This window comes from Amphibalanus amphitrite, unplaced genomic scaffold (assembly GCF_019059575.1).
Source record: "Amphibalanus amphitrite isolate SeventyFive unplaced genomic scaffold, NRLGWU_Aamphi_draft 000186F_arrow, whole genome shotgun sequence".
NCBI classification, from domain to species: Eukaryota; Metazoa; Arthropoda; class Thecostraca; order Balanomorpha; family Balanidae; genus Amphibalanus; species Amphibalanus amphitrite.
Window position 1 is genome coordinate 160,916 of NW_024881681.1, and position 21,743 is coordinate 182,658.

The following is a 21,743-nucleotide window of genomic DNA, read 5'->3' on the forward strand; positions in this document are numbered from 1 at the left end:
CTGCAAAACAAGGCTCGATCACTGAATGTCTGAATCTGTGAAATCACTTACACTGCTTCTTGACAGTTGTTTTCAATAATTGTCATCTCCTGGTTTATTTACAGAACTTGATGCCTTAGGATGCTAACATTTACAACACAGGCACACATGTAACGGTTGGTGGGCATAAAACAGTCTCCTATCAGCGTAGAGTAGACCCGTTTGATCGCAGGCAATTAGAGGAACAACACCAATACCGTATAACAAATCAGATAGCAGTATCCGATGGTGACAGCAAAAGGAACTTATTTCGGTTCATCCAAATTTGATACACCAACATCCATAGCACACTGTATTATTACTCTCATCAGTTTTCCTTTTGCATCGGTTGCTGCGGCGAAGTCCTCACATATGCGCTTTTGTTTGCATTTTTTCCGTCTTCTAAGGCCTCATCTTTGCTCGTCTGCAGTCTCCGTCTCCTCCAGGGGCCGTGTCTGGGTCTTGGAGGTCTTGGTAAGCGTCCTCTGCCCCTTCCTCCGACTCCTCGGGCGTGTGGACCTCCGCCTGGTCGTCCACGGTGGACGTTGTGGATGCGGTGGACGCCGGTGTGGGCGGCTGTAGGTGGACCTGGACGGCAGACTCGGGGTCCTCGTGTCGCACGTCCGCGCTGCTGTGGCTCAGACACTGGCAAATGGAGAGAGGCATTGTTACTCACGGATCCTCAATATGTCTAAAGGGCTATGCGCATCAAGGTGGCAAGACTACGTTTATTCGAAAAGCCTGGATAAGTGCATGATGTCGAATATTACACAAACTCGCCCTCAACTCGGATAAATATTTGTTTAAACAGCAAACATTTTATACAGCACAAATATTTTCTCAACACTTTTACAACTGTAAAACATGATACTCTCCCCCTGCCCTGTCTACTCTGTTTGACTATCCAGCAGCAAGCAGTCACCTGTGCTTTCGCCGTCTCCTGTTGCTCCCTTCTGCGGGGCAGTGTGTGTGAATCCGCTGGCTGCACAGACCGTCCCCTCAGCTGGGTCACCACGGGAGGGGGCACTGGTAAGGACCGACACCGGTGCACTGGGGTCCGGTGCGTACCCCGCACCACCTGCAGGGTCCCTCCGCGTCCCCCCGGCCACCGACCGACCGCGTCCTCTGAGGGTCCGCGCTGGACGGGGGACGGAAGAAGAGAGCTGCTCCTGTGGAGCGGATCCCGTCCGTTGGCTGTGTGCTCCGGCGGCTGAGGGGTGCGGCTCCGCTCCCGGTACCCCCGCTCTGGTGGCTGGGGGGTGCGGCTGCGACTGGTCCTGTGTCCTGAATAGTGCGGCTGTCCCGGTTCGTCGCAGCTCAGTCGGCGTGGCGGAGGGGGCGGCGGATGAGGCGAGCGCCTCCGCTGTACTTCTGTGGGACGGGACAGTAGACCGAGTAACGCAAACTGCTGTATGAGCAAGGTATCTAAAGCTTCTGAGCTGGTTATCTTAGCACAGTCGAGGGTTTCCTTGATCAATGAGGCTGGTTAGCTATTTCCAAGAAGATTTGTTTATCGGTCGATGCAAATAGGTAGGCTACAGGCTCGCATGTCTCCAGCCGCCTTACCTGCGTAGATGGGCTGCTGCTGCGGCGCACAGGAGCGCTGCCTGAGCAGCTCCGACCGATCGGGAGAGCTGCGGCACGAGCCCACGTCGCTGATCGGCGTACAGTGACATCTGACGTGCACGGACACAATCACTAGTGCGACGACGGCCAGCAGCGCGAAGATGGCGCCACCCAGGACCCAGGAGTTCACTGAGAACTCGCCGCTCTCTGAAAACGTAGAAAATTAACTTTGATAGTCAAACACATGTTTTTATTCCCCAGCTTATTATTTCAATACTTTGAAACTATGCGTGAAGAAGTCATTGCTATCTTACCAACAAAGTGTAGGCTACACTTTATATGGAGTAGGCAGTAGGCAGTGGCACTAAAGGCATGCTTCAAAGACACGCAGTCCGTCCTCCGTCACGAGGCTATAGGTCTCTCCATGACCTCTATCGAAGACCCCGCACAGTGATGCAAATGGGGTTCACGAGTGGCCATAAATACGAAAAAGGCCCAAAATTCAAGTTCACTTAATCGAATAAATCGTAATATGGTCAGTCAGGCAAATGTTTGGGGTGTCTGAAAAAGTATGATTTTAATGTTTTTGTCAAAACCGGCCTCGTGTAGGATTGTCAGAAGTCGAGACATTTTCTAGGTCGTAAAATGACGGTCAGACACTCGCAAGTTGAAACGCCGCTGGTTTGCGTTCATTTCGTACAAATTGAAAAATTATGCATGGGAATGATCCCCAAAGCCTTCTGCTTCTAAGGCCGGTTCACAAAAAGCCGTATCTCATTCGCTTTGGCGGTAATCTGACTATTTATCATCATGTTGCAATCGCAGTTTTTTACTAAGAAAAAAATGCTTTCGTTTCACCTACAGCACTTAACACAGTGTGTGCCCGTTAGTCCACCATACCTTAGCCTTCCCTAATAATTTCTGAGTCGCATCGTGAAAGAATTAAGGCGCTAGCACAGGGCTGACCGGCGCTACAGAGGTTTTTGTCCGGCACGGCCGGGTGCCGCGGCGCAGCGGGCGGCCGCGCCGCCGCGCCGCCCGGACGCCGCGCGGCGGCACCCACCCGCCCACTGCGGCACCCGATCGCCCGGACAAAAACCTCTGTAGCGCCGGTCAGCCCTGTGCTAGCGCCTTAATTCTTTCACGATGCGACTCAGAAATTATTAGGGAAGGCTAAGGTATGGTGGACTAACGGGCACACACTGTGTTAAGTGCTGTAGGTGAAACGAAAGCATTTTTTTCTTAGTAAAAAACTGCGATTGCAACATGATGATAAATAGTCAGATTACCGCCAAAGCGAATGAGATACGGCTTTTTGTGAACCGGCCTTAGAAGCAGAAGGCTTTGGGGATCATTCCCATGCATAATTTTTCAATTTGTACGAAATGAACGCAAACCAGCGGCGTTTCAACTTGCGAGTGTCTGACCGTCATTTTACGACCTAGAAAATGTCTCGACTTCTGACGATTATACACGAGGCCGTTTTTGACAAAAACATGAAAACCATGTGATTTCAGATTCCCCAAACATTTGTCTACTCGGCCATATCGCAATTAACACGATTTGTTAAACTTGACTTTTGGGTATTTATGGCCACTCGTGAACCCCATTTCAGTGGGGGAAACTGTGGTCAAATCTTCTATTTTTGGAAGCCTTTCATTTTTGGAAGGACCTTCCATAAATGGGTATGCATTTTCCAAAAATGGAAGGCTTCCAAAATTGGAAGGTCTAATCTCAGTGTTCCCAACTGTGATTCACATTCTTTGATTTAAGTTACGGCCTTTTTAAATGTGTAACATTAATAGTTGATTTTGCCATTTATGATCATTGATATAAGGAGAAGCAGCAGTGCTAGTGTTGGTAATACAGGCATGCTATGTCAATGTACATAGTGATATAATAGCATGGTGTCCTGGCGCACTGCTCTCTTTTTCTACTTCTAGAGGACACATAGAAATTCAGAAGAGAAAACAGCTGGTCAATAACCAACCAGGAGGAACACAGCTATAGCCCTGACAAAAAATGGTTTAAATTAAACTTACTATTCCTCATATAAATTGAAGATTCATGCTCCTTCGATAGAAAGTAACACGAAAAACGGCGCAGCAACGCCTATTTAATTCGTCCCATATTCCGGAAAAAAACATTGAAAAATGACGAGACCTCCACCCAAATGTTTGGCAAAAGCCTTAAAAATTGAAATCAACCACACAATATGCTAATAAATGCAGAAAACGGCAACAAATACAAGTTTTACTCGCCACTACACTCCCGAAACCGCCGCACTCTGTCCAGACAATTCCGCACTGTAAATAAAGTCGGCGGTATCGAACAAGCATGGCCCGTCACTAAAGTACTTTTAAGGATATTTACTTTTCGTTTTTGATGCTTTTTGCTTACAAAATGTTTGATAAAGTCTTATAAAACCATCGTTTGTCGGTCAATTTTTGTCAATTTTCCACGACTCATTACTTTGAAAAATTACCTAAAATACATCCACGCTAGGATTTAGGCATCCACGCTAGATTATGGACACTTCACTATGGCGAATAGAAAGCGACCAGGGGCGATAGTCGCATTTGCCTCATGTTCGGCGGAAATCGGTAAGTTCCAACATATGCGCAACATTTTCTATATTTGGGTACGATGACGTCGTCAGCGTACCCATTTTTGGAAGGTGCGTACCCATATATAGAAAATCCTTCCAAAAATGGAAGGCTTTCTAAAAATGGAAGATTTGACCACAGTTTCCCCGACTGATTTGCATCACTGTGCCCCGGGGAGAGCTGTCACACTCGTTTGGCTCCGTTGTTCATAACTGTCTAAGTGGTATTTGAACAACGTAATACCTACAGCATAACATCACGCGCGCCCCTGCCTGACGCCCATGACTCCGCCTGGCGGGAGACTGCAGCGCGGTGTTAGCGGCACGGCGGAGTGGTAGGCTGTGCCGCAGTACACGTATGGCGCCGGTACAGTCTGACCACCCGCCGCAGTTGGAAAAACGGCTGCGGGGAGTGAATGGCTTCGAGCCGCGTGTTGCATCGATGGTCGTTAGCCAAACATCTGATCAATCAGATCAGCAGCTAATTAATTGTTCAGATGATCGAATGTGCTAAGTTACATCACAAGTAGCGTCGGAGACTCTACAATCAGTTCTGTTTTTTCCCAAGTCGCTCAAATCACCTCAAATAAATAATTACTTAAGTTCTGCCCTTGTTCGCGGCCATGACACAGTCTATAAACTGTCTGCATTTTTTCTCTGATGCTCACTCTGAACTGTTCTATCCGTTGAGTGGCAGATAAAGCACGCACCGTCTGTGTGGGAGCCGACGCTGGGCTGCGGACGGAACTGAAGGCTGGTCGTCTCGCTCCGACCCGCCGGCGACTCGGCTGTGACCTCTGCCCTGTACTGACCGGGCGGCAGGGAACTCACAGGGACGCTGAAAACAGAAAACAGCACAATCGAGGTTCGCGATGAACTTACGATATTGCTACATGTAGTCAAATGATAGAAGTCATTAACACTCGTTTATGGATTGCTAAATACGGCATAGCACATGAGGTGAACACTCTGATAAAAAGACGCATTTTGTGATATTGTCATGCGGTGATGAATCTCGAACGTTTTTTTTTTTTTTTTGTTCTCTTGAACAGGCGACTTACATAAAGTGTGGCTGATTTTCAGTCCAGTTTCCGACTAGTTGTTCGTTCGGTCCGTACAGCCAGAGGGTGTACCAGTTGGCCATTCCTCCGTCAGGTCCGGGTGTGCAGCTGATGACAGCCTCTGACAGTGACACGGTGCAGTTGTGCACGGGATCCGGCCGTTCTGAAAATAAAGATCCGCCGTCACCATAGCTTCAGATCACCGATTGTTACCTGGGGCGCTGAATATCCGGGAGACGTCCATCAGCATTACCTTCAATGGTCAGTATATGTACATACTGGCAACAGTCAATTGATGCATTTGAGTCAAACAACGACGGCCATATCGGAATTCTCTTGGAATAACTCAATGTTTGGGAATAAATCATCCTTTCTAACCCGCTTTTCTTCCTTATAATTTATCATAGCACCGCACAATCATGCCACAAACCACTCGACTTCGTGGCACTTCCATCCACCCGGCCATTTCCTGTGTGTGACTGAGCTCAGTGTTCCGTGTCCCCCCCCCCCTGTCAGCTGTAACTCACCCGGGGGCACCAGGTCGACCCGACACGGCTCCAGTTGTCGACCCAGCGAGTTGGTGGCCCGACACAGCAGTCTGCCATAGTCGGTTCCTGCCGTGGGCGTCCACTGTAACACGCTGCTGTGACCTGTACCGAAGGGAAGGTCACGGGCTCAAATCCGGGTACGGCCACACTGTGTGAACTATGAGGTTACATGTGTGGGCTGTGCTGTTTGTTATGAAGAACTGTTTTGCATACCTATGCAATATGCATATTACGTTTGAACATGTTTACCTTGGTGTGTTCAAAGTGAACCTTGTGTATATGCTGGGCACTGGCGGATCCCCGTAGCTTCCAAAGTGGATGAAAACGATATCTTTTAATGAAGAAAACATTTTTATGAGGTAAAGTTTGCATTGAACTACCTGGCAACGAGTAAGCAAGCGAACTCCGAGAACTTCTATTTAGGGAAAGTTGTTTGAGGCATGACCGTTCCCGTAGCGTCCAATGCTTCTTCCCTGGTCCACCGGTGGTCGAAGAAAGTTATATAGCCTCGTGTTAACCCGCGCCCGGCTGGGGGTCCTGGATTTCCACGCCCTGCTGGGGGGGGGTGTTTGAACACCCCCCCTTCTAACTCGGCTCCTGGGCCACGTAGCGATACGCGGAAGGCGGCGTTCGAAAGAGCGTCAAAAATAATGAGGAAATCACATTGGTCAATTTTTTTGTCAGGTCAAAGGTCAGGTCACCAGAGGTCATTGAAGGCAAAATTTCGCCGTTTTCCAGGTCGAATGTCGACAATTTCCAAGAAGCCAACGCATAACTCGGGGACCAATAGAGCTACAGCGCCGCGGAAAAGCGCATTCGATAGCCCTATTAACGCCCTTTCTGAGTAATTTTCTCAGATTTGATCTAACGTCAACGGTTTTGCCTGCAGGGGGTAAAAACTGCAAAAATAGCCGATTTTTTCGGAAACAGTTTTTCTGCAGTAATTTTTGACCCAAGCCTTGTACGAGCTTACTTTTACCGGCATCGTGTTCCTATCGTCAAGACGCATCGAATGAACTATAACTTGACCTTGAAAGATCAACTTGAAAATTTGACCTCAGGTCAAGGTCATGTCCTGACCGGAAAGGGTCATGTTGCATATCAGTCGATCCGTATCGTCGAGCTGAACACATATAAGGCGTTTTCATCGCTCTAGCATGCCTCTATCAAAAGTTATTTGCGAAAAACTGTTAGATACCATTCGTGACCTAAGATGACCTCAGGGCATAAACAGGGGTCACGGACACCATTTTCATGTTCAGTGTGTCTAAACCACTTGTAATTCAGTATTTGGGAGTGTTTATAATGTCTTTCGTCCAAAAGAGGCGCATTTCTATTTTCTCCCATTGACTTATAATTTGGGGAGGTCGCAAAATTGACCTGACCTTAGGTCATCGATATCAAAATTCTGAGATATACATTTTGTACATGCCTATTGCTCTTAGCAATCGCTGAAAGTTTCAAAGCGATCGGTCACTCGGTGTAGCTATGACAGACATTGAAACTTTTTATGAGGTGAGGTCACTTCAAGTGACCTGGTGACCTGACCTTGAATGACCTTGGTCTGAAATTTTCACAACATGTGTAGAATTGATGTATGATAAGGTGTACCAAAAACGGCGGCGTTCCGCGCCGCCGTTTTTGAGATATTCGCGAAAAACCACAAGGGGGGGTGTTCAAACACCCCCCCCCCCCACCCCCACCCAGCAGGGCGCGGTTAATCAGTGTGGGCAACGTTGGACGTTGTAATCTCATTCAGCATTTTAACATATATGTATTCCTGAATAGAATTATTTCAGTCTTATCTGTAGGTAATCATGTTGCAATGGTGCAAGAATTACGCTTTTCCTTCTTGCCAGAAATAGTTTCGCTATTGCTTTGGTCCAGTTGTTTTAATTTCCTAATTTTACGGATGACTGAGTTATGGGAAAGATCTTTGACCTTGATCGATGGATATCGTTCTAACTTAACCCATTTACGCCCTTCGTTGCGTTTTCGCAACGCAAGCAAGCGTCGACGTGATCGAAGCTTGAGAAGTGTGTAAAAGAGACTAACCGATGAGACAAGTTTCAGCGTGTGTAGTATGGTTGTGCGCATGATGCTACGCAGTTACAAGTCTGTGCGGCCGGTAAGGTACTGCCTAGAGCTCCCAGAGGGAAGTTGAAGGTTTTGTGAGTGATGACGTCACGAAAACCAAGATAAGTAGGCTAAGTGCTTAATAATATCATAATGAACATTGTGTAAACATATTCTGCAGAGTCCCTACAATAGCGTAGATATGCATTTTGTTAAGAAATAATGCTACAAAAAGGGTTTGTGACTATTTTCAAATATGACTACGGTCGCGTTGCGGGAACGCAACGAAGGGCACATCGGAAAGACAGCGGTGTTGCGAAAACGCAACGATGGGCACATTGGCAGGGTAGCGGAAGCATGAATATCAGCAATAGACTTCACTCGTGATACGCTGTGGGTTCTCTCATTCTCTCCCCCATCTTCCTCCCTCTCCTCCTCGTTCCCCAACTCTCTCCCTCCCTCTCCCTCTCTCTTTCTCTCTCTCTCTCTCTCTCTTTCTTCTTTCTCTCTCTCTCTCATTTTGTATGCCATGAGGCTGTAGCGGCGGAACATCTTCGATTAAGGGGGGGGGGGGGCACTGCCGACTTTTGGTCCCATTCTTTCCATTTCCATTTCCATGCAACGTCTATAGGGATAATGTTAAAATGGCAAAATCAAGGGGGGCACGGTGCGTTCCTCCCCCCGCTCCGCCGCCTATGCCATGTGGGAAGTGTATAGGTATGTTAAGTGCAAGGTGCGTTCGCACGTAAAATGTTGCGACACATTTCATATTTGCTGGCTCAAACAGCCACAAACACTCCTTTCTTTTTATCTCGCAGATTATCGGCCTCGGGCTGTTCGTTCACTAAGCAATGTGTTCCCATGCATCTGAAAATCGCATGGTAAGAAAAGGACCCATGCATCAAATGGTCGGCGATGCTGACGGAGCTGAGAGATAATTAGGTCCTTTGGAAATTGGATCTACTATGTACATTGTGCATATCATATATAATGAATAACGGGGATGTATTCTGGTATCAGGCGACAGATAGGCATCGCCATTCTCTGGATAGAATCTGCGGACTACCAACATTTAAGTTAGAAAAGATAACTGAGGGCTGGCAAATAGTGGGATAGGCCCCCTCTGGGGGTAGCTGAGCCCTTCGGCAGGGGAAATGAGGGCGGACCTGGGAAAATACTAATTTTTAGGATTCATAACTCGCATAGATTCAAGCTGCTTGATGTGGAGCATACGCTTGTTTTCTTACTTTGATAGGCTTTTTATCTAATCAGACCATTTTTAGAGCTAGCAGGATTATTGGAATTAGGGGAGACATTTGTCTGACCGGACACGGTTAATCGTAGACTGGAGACTGAGCCCAGCCAGTGGGCAGGCCACCCATGACCCACCCCTTCCCCCTCCCAAGCACTCACTGCACCCGGCTACAGGCGCGCTCCTATGTGAGCTGCCCGATTGCGATAGACGTTGCCGCGGCAACCGCGGTCCAGCCCGGAACAGGGGGTTGGGGCGTGGAGGAGGATTCAACTATCCTGAAGATGGAAAGGACGGATTGACGTCGAATCACCATTCTCCTGGCATTGTCTCGAGAAAGAGGTTACACGTGAAGGTCGCTGAGAGTGGGGCCATGAAAATTTTGGATTAGGTGTAAACATGATTAACTGGGAGTCGATTTGTCGTGATGCGCTACGCCTTACGCGGGTAATTTGTTAGGGCCGGATCGGTCCTTTTTTTCTTTTTGCTGAAAGTGGGTACGACTAACCTGCAATGGAATTTAACTTTACTCCTAGGAGGGTGGTTAACAATGATTGCGGATATACGCGCATACGTGAGGCACTGGTTTACTCCCGTATTCAGTGTGGCGTCTGATAGGTGGGGGTAATGGCTCTGTCTAGCTTCCAAAAAGAAAGCATCACCCTGGATACGTGTCGACCACAACTTTAAATGAACAGCAATGGACAACGTAAATGGTTGATAATGACCGTGTTGCCATCTCCCCGTTCGCGAATCATGAAGTTATACTTCCGCACTGAGGCTCTTAGTGGGTTATAGAGCATGACGGATGTGGGTTCCGTATTTTCAAGCAATAGTTGTCAACAGTTGATTGATGTTTTGTCAAAACATATTAGCATATACGGCAGTTCAGTGTACTTTATGTCCGTCTGATGTGCCCGTCGTTGCGTTTTCGCAACGCTGATGGCGCCCGGTGTGCCCTTCGTTGCGATTTCGCAACGCATGTTTTTTACGTTTTTCTCGAAAAACTTTTGCTGCAGGCAAAAATTATTTTCGATTCCATGCAAGGCCCTGGTAGGAGCATAACATATTTTGATTTCGTCGATTTTCATGATAGTCAATATTCCTGGGCATAAATGGGTTAATAACGTTTCTGGCTGCTGTTACCCTCACCTGATTTTCGGAAATGCACAAAACGCGGTTAAATCGCTACTGCCAGACTAGCTTAGTTTTTACCAAAGCTAGTGTCAACTCACCTTATCATTACCTCATCAAGGCGCGGTGTGCCCCCACCTTTATCGGAGTGCGCTGACCGAAGGAGGGTGCGCGTTGGGCCTCCGTTAGCCGGCTGCAGCTCCCAGTGGAACTGAGAAGGACGCGGCTGAGCGCGTACCCTGCAGCTGACAAATGTGACGCGGGAGGGCGCCGCGAACTGCCGCAGTACCGCCTCGGACCGGCAGACCGGAGCGTCTGAGGATATATGGCGACAACCGGTCAACTGCTGAGTTATTTTGTGTATGCGTGTGTCAGGGAAGGCTGGACAACAGCTCTTCAATTCGGTCATAATGTTGTATTTTATGTAACAGGCATCATTCACTGTAACTTCAGCTGCTCATCTTGTTTACTCGTGACGTCATCACTTTACTCACACTTTAGCTCGAGGTTCACAGTGTTGCTGAGCCCTGCCCCCAGGGTGTTGTTGGCGAAGCAGGCGTACCGTCCTGTATCGTTAGGAGTGAGGTTCTTGATGATGAGAAGCTGCGGTCCGGCCACAATGCGATCGCTGGACACCAGCTGCCTGTCCTGAGTGGAGAGGATAGGTCAGCCTCCGGTCCAATGGGGTCATAACTCATGACTATTTACCATGCCCCTGACTCCTGAGCATATACGAACTATCTTGATTACTGCACAGAATATATGTATAGTGACAAGTAGATAAGAAACATTGTGAACAGAATTTGAATAAGTCGTGACAGTCGTCTGCTCCTGGAGTGCTCCGTATTCATGCATAGTGGTTCGACGTTCCAGACAGAGATTACAGTCAGAAATGTATTGAGGAAGCTGACATAAATAATCAGCTCTGAGTCGCGTCGTGTCGCTCCCGGCTCCGTGGGACCCCTGATAATAACATAAGAGTGAAGCAGCTTCAAACGCCTCGTCACGATGACTACACGGAACCCTGTAATCACCACAAAGGTGTCATTTCGGTTTGATTAAAACAAAATCGCGGCCGGGTCCTCCGGTTCTCTTTGAAAGTGTAAAGGTCCCGGTGACCGCACTATGTGGCAGCCTCGCTTTGATGGCCGCTGGAGGAGACGGCACACTCGGTGCGTTATATAAGCCTCACCCGGTCACGCTTTGTTTCGGAGGCTCTCCAAAAGTCACGTTGTACGTCAGTCCTTAGTGCTAGTACATCACAGGCGTCTCGGGCTAACTGGGTAACAGGCACGCAAGTGCATATTAGATGTATCGCATTACGTGCTACATCGCAATCCTCCATCGCTTGCGACCATCAGGAAGTGGAAACCAGGGACCACGAGTCTGTTTTAGAAACTATGTGCATATGCCCATCCGCATGCTCTAGGTGCTTCTTCGCAGATGCATAGTTAGAAACATACCAATGACATTTAATGGTAAGTGACCCGAACCGCAGCTTTCTTTTATCTTTTTACCAACTTCTGCCAAAAATAATCACAAGCTGTTGATGTTTCCTTTGAGGTCATTAAGTGTGTGTGCTTGATGCTGGATGCATATTAATGAATTAATTAATGAAAAGCTGTGTTCAAACGCAATGCTCTAGCAACAACAAAAAGTGTTTGTCGGGTACAATTAAGTCCTTACATCTTCACCCACACCTGTGGGATATTGTGTATCTTGTGGAATTTGTATAGTAATCACGAGAAGATTTCCCAGTGGAAATAATATCGAGTTGTTTATCTCCCCGTTCCAGGAACTCACGTTATGAAGCCAGAAGGTAAACTGTGCTGAAGGTTGAGCTCGAACGAAGCAGGAAAAGTGAGCGTCGTTGCCTTCCACTAGCTCGGACGAGGGCCCCGAGAGAATCGCCTTTGGGGCGTCTGAAATGGGATATGGCGGCAGTTTTACATTGCGAGTGACTTATCACATTGAGTTCTATGTTAAACTGGCGCAACTGGCAACTGCTTTCCGAGTCTGACTTACATTTTCTTTTAACCCGCGCATTACTGGGGGAGGGGGGGGGGGGACTCTACAGAGCCTCCCTCCCGTTTTTCGGCAATATCTTCTAAAACATTTGGCAAATCCACACGAAACTTGCGGCACCCTCAGCGGCATCAATTTGACACCTTCTGGTAAAAGTTCAATTTTCTAGCTACTATAGTTTGGCCGGAAATTACGTCCGAGTGACGTCATGTCGGCCGATTTTTATGCATAATATTGAATTACGGCAAACGCTCTCAAGAGCTCAGTTTATGAGCTAGATCCACTTTCCTTACATGAGTGGACTGCAAATACACGTAGCTATCAAACTGGTATCTCGATTTTGCGAAATTTGGGAAATTTTGACCGACATCCTTTTGCCAACCACTCGCTGTGATTTATAAAAGCACACTCACACTGCACGCCAATGGTGGAGTTCGCTCGCCGTTCCTGGCCGCTGACGGGGTTCGTCACCGAACATGTCACCTGACGTCCGTCATCGTCCGGTGACGTCACCCTCGTCAGCTGATGTGACGTCTTCTCGGGGAGGTGATGTGACGTCAGCGCAGTTGACTGAAATATCCGTGAGTTGTTTGTTGGCAGGGGGATCTATGGCCCACCGACAGCGGATTGCGCTCAGGAACTACGAGCTGGCCTTCAACTATACCTACGATAAAAACGGAACATGGGGATATTATCTAATATAGAAGAGTTTTCTGACATTTCGCATTAATTACGGGTGTTCTTGCATGTAGTTTGTGAAGAGAAGGATGAAATCCGAAATATAGTCATTTTGCTTATGAACCTAAGCAGGTAGGTATTAGATATTTCCCTAAAAAATCAAATTGAATAAATGAAAGTCTTCTGTGTATTATTTTCTAAGTCACTGCCATCTCATCCATTAGAAAACGCCTGGCTATTCAAATCTAAAAATATGCTTCTGCCCACCTGGTGCTCATCTGCGACGAATGTCGCACCCCAGAGCCACGTGACTTTGTATCCCGTCCATCCGGGGAGCACGTGACAGGCACACGTGACCTCACTGCCGGCGGCGACGGCGTCCGGCTCACAGCGCAGCGTCACAGAGTCGGGTCCGTCTGCAGGAGCGGAGAGAGGGAGGGAGGGAGGGAGGGAGGGAGAGATAGAGAGAGAAAGTGAGAGAGAGAGAGGGGGAAGGGAGAGATTGAGAGAGAGAGAGAGAGAGAGAGAGAGAGAGAGAGAGAGAGAGAGAGAGAGAGAGGGAGGGAGGGAGGGAGAGTGGGGGTTTATTGACACGTGAGTCAAGCAATGAATACCTACCTATTTGTTTTGTTTGGTATGCTTGACAACGGTATCCGTCAGACAGGTCCAGTCTGGCAATAGGTCTGGTATGTCAGAAGCAAAGTCCGGTATTGATTATCTAGAAAATCACAGAGTAAACTTCTTTTAAGACTTGTTTCTGGAACGATAGGAATGGGCGATTACCTACAACCGATATATAAAAAGCTATTGAAATTAAATAGTGATCATATATGTATAAATCACGTTCTATCAGGTGACCTACTATGTAGTATATCAGTAGCAGCCTTACATAGCTAACTAGCAGTAGTGACGGCGATATTTTGACTGCTCTAAACCGTCAGAATGCCACTTGCAGTTGGCAGCACTCACAGGAAACTCGGAGTGACACCTCGGCGCTGACGCTCTCCCCCGCTGCAGTTCCTGCCCTGCACACCAGGGCGGCGCTGTCATCGCTCCTAGTGACGTTGTAGTCGAGTTTCTGCTCAGACGGGTTGTCCCTGCTCGTTTCCGATGAAAGAAGCTGTTCCTTCTCTCCCGGTCGGCGTATCAGCCAGGCGATGTTCCAGGTCTGGCCTCCTCCTGCCGCAATGGCAGAAGCGACCTTCTTTGAACAGTTGTGTTTTATAATCTTGCATATAAGCAGTACCTAAGCACTCTATCTATTTTCACATCTATTGTCATATCAGCTAAACCGTTTATAAAAAAAAGATGAATAGGTGAGGATCAGTGCATGCAATTATCAGGCACATGTCTACCCTTAATAAAAGGCAGCAGCGAACTGCAACTGCAGTGCAAAATATCATTTTTCAAAGTCACAGTCTCTTCCAATCAGATTCGCGTCGTCTTTATCTCACCATTTGCCAGCTGACAAATAAGTCGAGCTGTTTCGTATTCCACCGTGGACATTTCTCCTGTGGGGTTGAGCTCGTCATGATACTGTCCAAGGATCTTCAGAGACGGGACGGCCGGTGTTTCTGTGAATAATCGCACCAACTCATAGGATTTCAAGAAGTCTGGATGGAGTTAGCTCAAGAACATCAGTTATAGAAAGTAGGTATTGTTCCCGGCGCGTAACTATCCCTGATTCCGTAGTAAAGTAAAAGTTTATCACACATGCGGCAAAATTTTCCAGTAAATCGTTTCCAACCTTTGTTCAAAGTCGTTCACAGAAAATTGTTTTTAACTTGAGAGCGAATGCTTTGGTAACCCTAGCCCGTATATGAGGAGCGGGGGGGGGGGGGGTGGGCGTCGAATGGCCCACCCCTCGTTTTTCGCGAATAACTCGCGTAGAAAGCGGCTGATCGCAACGGAACTTTCAGTACCCTCGCGTTATTCAATTACCCTCAAAATTCATGACCCTGGCTTAAATGACCTTTGACCTGTGTTCTACTCTTCGAGACCATGTTTGGCCGGAATTGCGATTCGGGGTATGTCGGCTCGCATTAGCCGCGCGTCTTTTCGTGGTTTCAAGCGTTCAAACCTGGGATATGATGCTGCTCCCATGCATTAGGGTGGGTGTCAAGGTCACCTGAAGGTCAGGTCAGGTCATTGACCTTTTATGACCTCCGTCCACTTTTTCGAGATTTACATCTTTCTTTACTACTTTTTGGAGCTGAATTCGAATTTAGCAACCATTTGAACATTTACGCAGTAGTTTTGGTGCCGTCGTAACATGTTAGAAGAGCGTCAGAGGCGGTTTACGCCTACTACGAATACCCGGCAAAACCCCTATTGGTTGACCTGACCTGACCTGGCACAACCTGGCATAAATGCATGAAGACATCATCTGTGATTAAAACTAACATGATATTCGTGAACACGAACAGCACCCCGAAAAAAACTCCATAGCAGTCAAACTTTACGACGTTCTAACAATGTCCCGATTTTTCCGACTTTTGGTTCATTGACCTGACCTGGAAGGTCAACCAATGACCTAGGACCTTAACATTGGGTATCATCGGCTTCCTCTCGTCACGGGCAACACGCTCGTTTTTCGCGAAGCTCTAGCTTGATCGGGGACGAAACGGCGAGGGGGGCAACGGACCCCTTCCCCCTTAAACGTTCGCGGCTGGCAAAACGCCAATACAGGCGAGGGTTAAATACATATTTCGAGTCACTCCAATCCCCGTATACATGCCTCGATACCCAAAGGTATCGTCTCACAGATTCTCAGATAAACAGCCAATTATTTAACTGGCTTTAAAAAGCTACACAGGCGTTATAGCCGTCAACTGTGGGATAGCACACCTCCCGCCAGCGTCCCTCTCCCCTCCCCCTCTAAACCCACCGTGCACGGTCAGCTGGACCCAGCTGACCTCCGTCGGGTCATCCTCCGCGTCTACCCGACACCGGTACCGGCCGCTGTGACCCAGGGTCACACGGGTCAGCCGGAGGTCAGGGTCTCCCGCGGCCAGCTCGCCAGGCCGTGACCGACCGCGACCGTCGAAACTGGCCAACGTAAAAGGGTCCCACAGTCAGCTTTGATGTGCTAATGATCTGTTTCTGCGCTCCGCGCTGCACTGGACCGCCGCAAAATAATAATCCGATATTAACTACGCGCTTGAAGCAGCAATGTGTGATATGGCGGAGCAATCAGATGCTCCAATCTAAAAAAAAAACAGAATGCACGCATCAATTTTTTTAATCCCTTTCAATTCACATGCTGTCAAACGGCCCTGAACCGTGCTGTTTATCACTGCTTGTCGCACTCACCTGGTAATAGGATTGTTCTCATTTTCTCTGAACCAGAGCACGAGACGGATCCCACGCGGGTGCTGTATTTCCCGGAACTGCGGACACGGGATCCGGACATCTGTCCCCTCCTCCGCGTCAATGGTGTGCGGGAGGCCGTCGAAAGCGACCGCTGGGGACACAATGACGCAGGCACGTGGGTTGATGGGGCTTCACAGTCGGTTTTTTATCAAAGAAATGAAACCGGCACATTCTGCTATTGAATGTGTGCCTGAGACCTGAATTATTCAGATGAGACTACTGTGATTAATTTAATAAGAATGATTCGTAATTCAAGGGAACCTGTTTCTGCGTAAATGGTTTTAAAGATACTCTGAGTCATCGTCCCCATATCTCACCATTTTATCTGGGAAATGGCTGCACTTTTAAATACGAGATGCGTTGAAGCGGAGCTCTTTGCGAGAAGCGATGCACCTTTCAACAGAGTGTGAATCTATCTACATAATCGTCAGCGTTCAGTTAATCGTTTATGTTGACGCGCTTGTCAAAATCATACATAATAAGCGCATAAAACAAGTTTATCGGCAAGGTATCATTCGTTTATCAGATCATTTTCTGCAGAGTCGTTGCTGATCGCCAGCTCACTACACATGACAGAGTCCTCACGTCATCAGATATATAGTGGTGTGATGGTGTAAATGCCAGTGATATCAATTTTTCAGTAGCTGATTCATTGCATTGCCTCCACTGGGTGCTCAGAGCGTTGGGCTGGGTTATCAGCACATACTCACGCTTGCTTGAAAGGTCTCGGTATAAGTTACGTAGATGTGCTGGGAATATTCCATGTGCCACCTACTGACCTACCTTGTAGGCAAATCGCCGCGCTAATGAGGGCCACCAGCAGCGCGCCGCTCCCCATCGGCCCGTTCCAGATGAATGGGAGTCGGATCCCACGCGACTGCGAACTTCCGTGCGACGTCATATGGCATCAGCCGGCTGCTCCATCACACGGGGTGACGTCCGGACGGGCGGCGACCAATCACCTCTTCAGCGGCGGCCCGCCGGCCGCTGGCGCTCACCACCCGCTCTCAGAGGTCGGTCAGCGTGTCACCAATCACTACAGCGTTCGGTAATCACCGCGACACCAGTCACTACAGCGTTCGGTAATCACCAATCACTAGTTCCGCCTGGTGAGAGCCATGTCACCAACCAGTCCACCGTTTTTCGATCTGCTCTTTCTTGCACTCCGTCGGTCCCTCTCTGTCCTGTCGATCTAGTGAGACACTACTGCTTCCTCCACCAGGCACTTCGCTCTCTGCCGAGCACCGCTCGCCCGCGCTCGCGCGGCGGCCCTTCTGCCTCCTCAGCGGCCCAAACACACGCCATGGGCCATGTCGGCACCCCAAACGATCTCCGCAGATCGGCGCGGCAGCTGCGACCGGTGCCATTTCAACGGCCCTGTTTGTGGAGCCTGCTAAACAAGTGTGGTGCGCGTCGAGCTCCGACCCAAACACGGCCGCGTCGGCGTCAAACAGTGACCTGAATGGCGTCACTGTCTCTGACGAGGACGACTCTCATTTGGTCTCATTTGGGAGGAGAGGGGAGGAGGGTGCTCCACCGAGCTGAAATAGCAAACGCCACCTGTGCGGGCTGAATTATGCGTAATGCGATGCGAACTCATATAGCCCCAAGAATATGCAATCTGTGTGCTTTTAACGTGGGCACTTGTGTGTACTTCTAAGTTGAATTGGCTGTTTACCTTTTCAGACTTTGACCGAAGTTGCAGGCTATGCAATTGTTTGGACTGGAGCAGAGCTTATAAGCGAAGCATCTGAATAAACGTGGACAATTTCTTTCCAAAACAAACCCGACATCCATCCTTCACAACCTTATCGCTCATAAAACGTCTACATCGTCCACGATAGCGCACACCTCCATCAGTGACGATTCTCTGAGAAACGGCAGCCATTTTACAGCCAATCCATTTGCGACGGGCTGCGTCGTGGCTGCCGTCGGCCGCCGCCCACCGCCGCGCCGGCGACCTCGACTAGGACATATTGCCCGGACATTGCGCCCCTGTCGGCTGGCTGCGGGCCGGCGTGACCGGCCGAGATGCCCCGGGGCACTGCGGAGGCCGGGCACCGCCGGCGTGCCATTTCCGGACAGCCATTTGTCGCCGTCTGTGTAACGGCTGCACAAGAATAGAGCGGCAGTCCCGCCGGACTGGCCGGCTGGCCGCCGCCGCCCCGTGCTGCAGTGACGGTCAGGGTGAACGGGTGGGTCGCTCCGCCACGGATCGGCGTGCAGCGTGCCATCAGACAGAGGCACCAGTGACTGCAGGAGTTGAACGGCGGAGAGGAAGGTCCAGTCTATACGGCCCTGCTTCAGCCATGCAGGAGCGGTGGACGGCAGCCCGCCGAGCAGGGCTTCCATTTATATATGCAGTCCATGATGTATAGCGGCAAATTTGTGATTTTAAAGCAAAAAAGACAAGCACATAGATTCTTTTCCATTTCTTTTGTCTATTATACAATGAGCCAAAGGCTATTACTTGCTTATCTTTCAATAATAATGGGGCTCATTTTCAAAGAAACACTCAACATCATTCAAAAAAGACAAGCAATAACGATTCACCCTGGTATGTGTTATCAATTTGTCCCAATTGAAGGTTTATTCACTCATCGCCATCCATCATATAGGGAGGGTCCACCAATAATTTGGCAGCCTGGTCCTAAACATCAGCATAGAAATATTTCAAGCGCCTTTTGGAAACTTTATTGGTATCAACATAACATTGAACACCTCTTTAAAGGGACACTCCCACCTTAACATTAGTTTTGAGTTGAGATAGCCAAATTGGTGGCCATGGCCTGCAAATACCGGTTTGGGCACTGTAGTTTATAGTTATGTGTAGCTCTGTGTGACCGGCTGAGACGCTGCGTGGCCCAGACGCGCCTGGGGGACGCCGTCTAGCCGACACTGACAAATGTGTCCAAGGGGGGTGTCCTGTTACATGTGTGGCGACGGGGGCGCCGAGTCGCGGTGGTAGCGGCGCCGGGTCGTGCGAGAGGGTTGGCAGTGTGGTTGGAACGGTCGCAGGAGAAGCACCCAATACACTCGACTACAAGCTATTTCGGCACCATGCCTAAAGTGAAGGCATCTGCGAGTGCTAGTGCTGGTGTGACACCGACGGCAGCGGAGTCCGGCGGAAGGGCCACTTTCGACCCTCGGCTAATACCCGAGTTCAGTGGCGAAGGGACCGGTGCGGACATAGTGGAATGGTTCACCCGTGCCGAGGTGTTGAGCAAGCACCATGGGGTGAATCTGGCGCTCGTGCTGCCAGCACGACTGACTGGCGGTGCCTTCGCGGTCTGGCTGCAGATGTCAGAGGAGAGCCGCCGCTCCGTGGACAGCGTCAGGGACGCGCTGTACGACGCCTTCGCCATGGACCCGCTGGCGGCCTACGACGCGTATGCCAGCCGCCGTCTCCAGCCGGGCGAGTCGGCCGACGTTTATCTGGCGGACCTGCGCCGTTTGGCCACGCTGCACGGTGGAGTATCGGAAAAGGCCCTCGCTTGTGCCTTCATCGCTGGACTGCCGGACACCGTCCGCAGCGCGATTCGGGCCGGCACTCGAGCAGAGGCGCTGGACCTGGCCAGCATTCTGACGAGGGCGCGGGCAGTGCTCAGCGACGAGCGCACCTCCACGGTGGCGGCGGCGACCCGTGAGCGGGCCGACGGAACGAGCCGCCGTAAACCGATGGAGCGCAGAGCCAGCCGCCCCCCGCCGCGCTGTTGGGTATGTGACCAGGTGGGTCACATCGCAAGACGGTGCCCAAACGGTCGGGAGACCGCGTCAGCGCCAGCGCCGTCTCCCAATCAGTAGCGCGCACACTTCCGGTCGTGTGGATCAGCGTGGACGGGCGTAAGTGCCGTGCTCTAGTGGACACGGGCTGCACGGACACACTCGTTCATGCTGGAGCCTGCTCGGACTGGTCACCGCGCCCGGTCAACATGATGACCGTGAACGGCGGGACGCTGCGCTGTCTGGGCATCGCTGAGATCACCGTGCAGCACCGGGAGAACCGGGCGAGCCTGACGGCCCTGGTCGTACCCGATCGGCCGCTGGGCATGGACGTGGTGCTCGGTATGTCTGGTATTGTGGCACTGGGCGGAGTGTGTGTGAAGATGCCCAATGGCGTGGAATTTGGTGCGGCAGTGGTGCCGGCAGCGGCAGCGGCGGTGGCGCCGACATTGGTGACGGGGGCGGTGCCGGCTGTGGAAGCAGCGGCACCGGCGGTGCCGACGGTGGTGACAGGAGCGGCGCCAGCAGCGACGGCGGCGGTGGCGGTGCCGCCGCTGGTGACAGGGGCGAGGCCAGCTGCTAGGACAGCGGTGCCAACGGAGACGGCGCCGCCAGCAGCGACGGCGGCGGTGGCGGTGGCGACGCCAGCTGTGCGTACGGTGGCCCCTAAAGTCGTGGGAACGGCGGCCGCGGTGCAGGGCGAGACGGCGGCGGCAGGGCCGGTGACAAATGGAGCAGTGGTGGCGGCCAATGCCAAGGCCGCGGCAGGGACGGCGCCCGTGACGGGGGCGGGTCCGGTGAGAGGGGCGGCGCCGGCCGCCAGTGTGGACCGTGGGGACCTGTCAGTGGACGCCGTGGATTTTACGGCCCGGTTTTCGGCGGACAGTGGCGAGTGGACTGTGGCCTGGAAGTGGACAGACGGAGAGGGCCCGGACCGCCTCCACAATACTGTCGCCCAGTACAAAGTGCCGGACGCGGCGCGGCCAGCCTATGACGAGGAGCTGGAACTGTGGGCTCGAGAGGGGTGGCTGCAGCCATATGACGAGCGAGTGGACGGCCCAGCGCGCGGTCTGATACCTCTGATGGCGGTTGAACAGCCCAACAAGGACAAGGTGCGGCCGGTATTGGATTATCGCGAACTCAACAGGCACGTCACCGCCCATACAGCAGACGCAGAGGTGTGCGCAGAGCAACTCCGTCGCTGGCGGCGGCACGGCTCACGATTGGCAGTGCTCGATCTGAGAAAGGCCTACATGCAGCTCCGGCTGGACAGACGGCTTTGGCCATACCACACCGTACGAGTGCGTGGTCAGCTTCACTGCCTGCAGCGCATGTCATATGGGCTGAATGTAGCTCCGAACATCATGAGATCTGTGGTGCGGACTATACTTGAGCAGAACGAGGCGGTCAGCCGGGGCGTTCTCCCGTACGTTGACGACCTTCTCGTGAATGAGGACGTCATCTCCGCGGAGCAGGTTGCAGAGCACTTCTCCCGGTACGGCCTTGTCTGCAAGCCACCGCAGCGCCCGGCTGACGGCGCTCGAATGCTGGGGCTGCAGGTGAGCTGTTCGCGCTCGGGAGAGCTGCAGTGGCGCCGGGACAACCCCGTCGGCGCACCGCCAGAGGTGATGACGCGCAGGGCGCTGTTTGCATGGTGCGGCCAGCTGGTTTCCCACCTTCCAGTG

The 21,743-nt window shown here is 50.8% G+C and overlaps 1 protein-coding gene across 1 annotated transcript; it reads right to left on the reverse strand.

The window, feature by feature from the left end:
* Positions 1-420: 420 nt before the first annotated feature.
* On the reverse strand, positions 421-17,284 carry LOC122384340 (B-cell receptor CD22-like). The gene is made up of 16 exons (XM_043371664.1): positions 17,119-17,284; positions 16,276-16,426; positions 15,851-16,011; positions 14,418-14,537; positions 13,933-14,142; positions 13,231-13,379; positions 12,699-12,855; positions 12,064-12,182; positions 10,755-10,908; positions 10,399-10,575; positions 5,778-5,900; positions 5,251-5,413; positions 4,900-5,027; positions 1,585-1,791; positions 1,136-1,389; positions 421-663 (listed from the first exon to the last, which is right to left on the reverse strand). The coding sequence occupies exons 1-16, from the start codon at positions 17,234-17,236 to the stop codon at positions 421-423; spliced, it is 2,634 nt and encodes an 877-aa protein (XP_043227599.1). The 5' UTR covers positions 17,237-17,284.
* Positions 17,285-21,743: the final 4,459 nt, after the last annotated feature.

Coding starts and splice junctions, on each gene's coding strand:
- LOC122384340 (XM_043371664.1), bottom strand. CDS start 17,236: ATGACGTCGCACGGAAGTTCGCAGTCGCGTGGGATCCGACTCCCATTC. Junction 16,427..17,118: donor CGCGGCGATTTGCCTACAAG/GTAGGTCAGTAG, acceptor TTGTGTCCCCAG/CGGTCGCTTTCGACGGCCTC. Junction 14,143..14,417: donor TATTTGTCAGCTGGCAAATG/GTGAGATAAAGA, acceptor CCATTGCGGCAG/GAGGAGGCCAGACCTGGAAC.